The sequence below is a fragment of the Ailuropoda melanoleuca genome, chromosome 8 (assembly GCF_002007445.2).
Source record: "Ailuropoda melanoleuca isolate Jingjing chromosome 8, ASM200744v2, whole genome shotgun sequence".
Classification (NCBI taxonomy): Eukaryota; Metazoa; Chordata; class Mammalia; order Carnivora; family Ursidae; genus Ailuropoda; species Ailuropoda melanoleuca.
The window spans coordinates 128820783-128826782 of NC_048225.1; the positions used below are offsets into that span (position 1 = coordinate 128820783).

Consider the following 6000-nt stretch of genomic DNA (forward strand, 5'->3'; position numbering starts at 1 on the left):
CAAAAAAACAGAGGAGTAAGAAACAGACAAACTCAAGCGACTAGGTCAAATTAGCACTGACTCAGCTTAATTTTCATCAACACATCTTTCAGAGAACTCTGCAAGCTAACCAAAGGATTAGCGTAACGCAGACTATCCAAACAAAATGACAAGAATTTAAAATGGAAACGAAAACAAGGTATGCCAATCCTGTGTGACCCACGGCAGCAGAAGGCAACCCTCAAACTGCTCGAGAGATCCCAAACCCAGAAGAGACACAGGAAAGGCCTAAGTCTAGGGCCCCGGGGCAGATGGGAAGTACGACAGTTCAGCCAAACCAGCCACTGTGCTGGCTGCATCTGACCATCACTCCACAGCACTTCTGGGACAGGCTGTCCCCTCACCAGGCCGAGACACAGCAAGGTGTCCACTGATACACACCCAAAAGTCTAGCACTCAGATCTTCCCAGAAAAGTAAACAATTATTTGACATTGAACAAAGAACGAATCTTTACTACAAAGAGAATGGTTTTCTGGCTCTGAATCTCTAGGCTTGCTGAAAAGAACTTTTTAATTTCACAAACCACAAAAATGTGCTTTTTCCAGCTTCTCAATCTGCACTTCTGAGGTATCCCAGCACCATTTTGTCAAGAAGTAAAACACTAGCACTGAAGAGACTCTGCCCAATATTGTCCTAACCAGAGCCCAGGGACTCATAAAGCCACTACCTTTGCCTGAGTCAGGTCCTTTTGGGGTGATGAGGAGATGGAGCTGGGGTACCGTCGAGTCTGTGTGGACCTCTGTTCATACAGAGGACCCTGAGCATTATTTTGGGAGGTATAGGTTGTCGACTGAATTGGACCGCTCTGATAACCGGACTCCTGACTCTGGTTAGATGAAATTGTGGATGAAGATTCACTGTGGGGAATGCAGAAGGAAAATCTCAGAGAAACAAAGCAGAACAGATCCACTGATACTAAGGAAATGGTGGAGATCTTCCACTAGAGCAATTTGATTATAATCAAAAGGAAAACTTCCAGCAACAACTAAAAAAACAATTTTCTCCTGACAACAAGGGGTATTTCCACATCCTAAAGAGTCAGGGATCTAAACTAAAACAGCTACCTTACATTCTGCTGTTATAAGAAAAAGACGCAAAAGCAGAAAGGACAGACCACTCTTGATCCCTCTGATACACCCTAACAGGAACCCTAAGCACAAAGAAAGTCATCTTTTGCTCATATTCATTTTAAGGAATTCTGAGCTCCTGGCTCTCTCAGAAACCCTATTAGATATAAGGCTACTGGCAAAACTCTCCTGAGAACTTTTAGAAATATTCACATGAATTAATGGCAATTATGATCCAACAAATAGGCTAGGGCCTAACACCTATATTTTTAAACTCGAAGGACTGAGGAAAATAGCCTAGTCCCAGAAATTCCTCCAGGATTTTCTATTGCTTATGCTGGCCCTCCCTGATAGTTATGAGAGGAGGCAGGAAAGGTTCCTTTCGATTTGTGTGATATATCAATGCTACACCTTTGTGAGAGGCCAGAGTCATACCCTTCACAGGCATAAGGCCCACCCCGAAGGACCAAATGTGTCAGAGGCATTGTTAGCCAGATGCCAAGGCCCTCTCGTTAGAGGTGTTATACACACCTCTTAAGAACTGGGCGCGGAGACGCTAAAAGTACCCAAGAGGCATATCTCCATCTGTTTAGAGTTACAGATAATCCTAGTAACAGTATTTTGAAATGCTTAACAAAATGCTATAATCAGCTACTTTTCCTTCACTTAGTCAGAGGCTCAGCCTCTTCGGAACTATAGGAATCAGCAAGAGAGTCAGAAAAAGTAGGAAAAGCCCAATAAAAAAAGTCTTATGATTGATGTTTCCTCTACCTGGCCGTGCTGGTATAGAGGCTACTTGGAGCCTGGCTTGAAGAGGCGCTCGTGGTGGGGGTGGACTCATAATCGGAAAGGACGGGCTCTGACCCAAACTGCAATGCCCCAAACTGCAGGTTTAGCCCTGAGATATCTGCTGAGCCAGGCATCTCCACAGCCAGAGCCGGAATCTGTAAAGAGAAGGTAATGGTTTTACTACAACCTTACTGTAAGACTAACAACAAAAACAACAACAAAACCCTCTCAGCTTCAAATTTGCAGACTATCATCCCCTTACAATCTCAATTCCCAAATCCCACACCCCTTTTGCCCTAAGATGACACCCATCTCAAAGTTCAGGTACCTTTGAAGTCAAGGAGGCCTTTTTCTTCTGCTGTTTCAATTTTTGCTGAGCCGGCTGAGGGCTAGAGGACTGGTTGTCTGAAGACCCAGGAGACATCTGTGGGGCCGAGGTGGATTTGCTTGGCAGAGGAGAAGAGGGGGGTGGAGGTGCGGCTGTGGAGGTAACCACTGCGGGTGGCTTCTCCTGAAGGAATACTTCCATCATGGTTGAAGATGGGGTGAAAGCCTGGCGTTTGGTAAAGGGGCTGTGTACTGTTGAATCATTTGGGTTTTTCAAATCTGCATGAAGAAACCCAATATGTATGAGACCAGAGATGCTGATGATAAATCTCAAAAAAATGCTATTTTCCTACTCTAGAGCCGTAAAAAGAGGCCCTGAAGATTCAGTACCTCATATAAACAGGCTCTCTTTTGGGGCATACTCTCATTTCTAAAAGTGACAATCACTGGATCGTATCTGTTCTAAGTACAGCCTAATCAAGTCAGGACAATTACCCTGCCTGTGTTAAGACAGGAATGTAGAACTATCCATATTTAGAGTGTAAGGTCCTAAAATGGCCAAGTCCATGTACCTTCTCAAAGGCAACATGTTGTTTTCAAACACTAAAAACCAATCAAACCAATCTAGGGAGAATCCAAAAACCCCCAGGTCAACTGAGGACTACAACTATGTATGTGTCTCATTTTGATAAAGAGATACTGAACCTCAACTTTTTACTATTCTCTAGTTTTCTGAACTCAGCCTATCTGATTTGGGGAAAATCAGTATGGGATACTAGCCAGTCGGCTGCCCTTCTCCTGACTTTAAGACATATTCTCCACCCTTGACTCCTGCCAGCTTCTGGCATTAATGCTCCAATGCTTAAAGAATTCAAGTCACTTTCCATCCTTCTCACCGTACTGCACCAGCGATGGGGATTGTGAGGCGGAGCCCATGTCCCAAGAGGAGGTGGTGGTGGTTCCAGACTGAGAATGCTGTGCCGCCAACTGGGCCAGGGCCTGAGCAGTCTTGAACTGCTCCAAGAACTGCGAGCCCGTGGTGCTGCCACCTTTGGCTTCGCCGACATCACCAAATCCTTTCCCTAACATGCTCACCTGTAGATCAACACAGAGATGAGAGAAGTCTACAGCGAGCAAATGTGTTCACTACTACGGTGAGAGCCAGCAGAGATGCGACAAGTAAAGAATGTCACGAGACTGAGTACACAGTCTAGTCCTTTACAGCATGTCTCTGGAGTCAGACTGCACAGGTTCAAATCCTAGCTACATAATCATGGAAAACTTATTTGTAATTTCTCTGTACCTCATTTTCCTCACCTGAAAATAGAAATGAAAACAGTACTGCATAAAGTTGTAGGAGGATTAAACTAATAATGTATATAAAAAAGCATTTAATGTATGCATGGCACAAAATAAGCACTCAAAAAAATGAGAGCCTTTAAAATTTATACCATCACTTTCTCCTCAGGGATAAAGATCTAATGACTAGAGGGAATTTTTTTTCTTTTTAAAGTTTTAAATCAACCAGTATGCGATTATTAAATTAATATGAAGGTTAATATAAAGTTTTACTTTAGCCATTGATGTCCTTGCCTCTTCCACTAAATAGCCGAAAAGTAACAAGAACAACTAACTGGAGCCTCACCTCGATGCTGCTCGTAACTAGCACAGAAGCCAAAGAAGAGAAGCTAAGGGCCTATCAAAACTTTGGCACCAGATAATCAAATAATGAGCATCATCTGTTTTGTCTGTGTGTATCCAGTTCTACAGGGTAATCATGAATAACAAAGCAAAATTTACTTTTAAAGCTTTTGGGAGATTTTCCCCACTCCCTACTGCCAGGTAAGATGACCAGCCTTGTCCAGAAGATGAACCATGTGACCTTGACTACTTCAAAACACCTTCAGAGAGATTTAAAATCTAGATTTCCTTAGGTTCTTACCCAACCATACCATCCTCACCAACACTGAGCAGTGCCTTTTTTTTTTTTTAAAGATTTATTTATTTATTTGAGAGAGAGAGCACGTGTGTGCACAAGTTGGGGGGGGGGCAAGCGTGGTGCAGAGGGAGAGAATCCCGAACAGACTTCCTAATAAGCACGGAGCCCAATGCAGGGATCAATCTCTTGACCCCGAGATCACGACCTGAGCCAAAACGAAAAGGGACATTCCACTGAGCCACCCAGGCGCCCTGAGCAGTGCTTTCTTATACAAAACCAATCTGTCTAACCCAAGGTAAGGAATTTTTCCCACTTCAGTCTATATCACAAGATTATATAAACAAAAACACCAGAAGTCGAGTTAAAAGTAAGGGATTATGGCAAAGATAGGATTTCATATAGCAATGATTACCAAATAGTCTGCAAGTGCAGAGCTGTAACATTAAAGGCATAGCACATTAGATAACGTCCACATATCATACAAGATAATGAGGACCTCCTATATTATTTACATCTACTAAATTTTAAGGGAAATTAATCCTCTAATATTTACTCTTAATGGGAAAAAAACATAAATAGCATACTGATTAATACAGCTAATTGGAAGAACACAATGGTATTTTTAGTTTAGCATCATGTGACACATTAAACAGGATGTTAAGATAAATGAAATATGCTGAAAACTTATTTTCATACCAGAACTTGAATTTGGTTGTAAATCTTTATAATCCAGGCATTAAAAAGGCAATTAAAAGAGATACAGAGGGGCGCCTGGGTGGCACAGTGGTTAAGCGTCTGCCTTCGGCTCAGGGCGTGATCCCGGCGTTATGGGATCGAGCCCCACATCAGGCTCCTCTGCTATGAGCCTGCTTCTTCCTCTCCCACTCCCCCTGCTTGTGTTCCCTCTCTCGCTGGCTGTCTCTATCTCTGTTGAATGAATAAATAAATAAAATCTTTTAAAAAATAAATAAATAAATAAAAGATACAGAGCACTTCACCACATTTTCCCACCATATATCTCAGGGGTTGGCAGTTATATCTTTATCTTTGTGACCCCTTATGACTTTTGTTTCATTCTTTCTTAAAAAAAGTTTTTTTTAGATTTTTTTTTTTGAGAGAGAGAGAGAGAGAGAAAGCGCGTGCACACATGCGCAATGTGGGACTTGATCCCAGAATCCTGGGATCACGACCTGAGCCGAAGGCAGAAGCTTACCCAACTGAGCCACCGAGGCATTCTTCATTCTCTCTTTTTTTAATCCCAATGCTCTGTTCCCTGTCCCTTCTTCCCCACCTTTCCTCACCTGTCACCTTCCATATATGGCAGAACACCAATCACCAAATTACTATTGACACACACACAAAAATTTTTAGACAACAGTTAAAAACTGACAATTCTGGATTAGAGGCTAACTCAGCAGTTTTCTATTTAAAATAATTACTATTGGGGCGCCTGGGTGGCTCAGTCGTTAAGCGTCTGCCTTCGGCTCAGGGCGTGATCCTGGCGTTATGATCGAGCCCCGCATCAGGATCCTCCACTGGGAGCCTGCTTCTTCTTCTCCTACTCCCCCTGCTTGTGTTCCCTCTCTCTCTGGCTGTCTCTCTCTGTCAAATAAATAAATAAAATCTTTAAAAAATAAAAATAAAAATAATTACTGTAATCCTACTACTGGAAAAATAAAATTATATGCACACACACGGTCTCTTACCTCTTAAAACTATAGTATCCCTCCACCAAAAAATAGACAGGAAGGGAAAAGCAAAAAGAAAAAAAGGAAAGTAGTTCTTCTTAGGATTTGCTGATTAAAAAAAAAAAAAAAAAAAAAAACTGGCCCCCCCGG

General features: G+C 42.3%; 1 protein-coding gene across 17 annotated transcripts in view; it reads right to left on the bottom strand.

Moving 5' to 3' along the window:
* UBAP2L (ubiquitin associated protein 2 like) overlaps nucleotides 1–6000 on the bottom strand; it is a 39135-nt gene that overhangs the window by 14275 nt on the left and 18860 nt on the right. For all 17 annotated transcript variants that reach the window (XM_034667544.1, XM_034667545.1, XM_034667543.1 and 14 more), the window contains 4 exons: nucleotides 3120–3318; nucleotides 2225–2502; nucleotides 1879–2051; nucleotides 708–897 (listed from right to left, as the gene is read on the bottom strand). In XM_034667544.1, the coding sequence (XP_034523435.1) occupies nucleotides 708–897; nucleotides 1879–2051; nucleotides 2225–2502; nucleotides 3120–3318 (840 nt within the window). The remainder of the gene's footprint in view (nucleotides 1–707; nucleotides 898–1878; nucleotides 2052–2224; nucleotides 2503–3119; nucleotides 3319–6000) is intronic.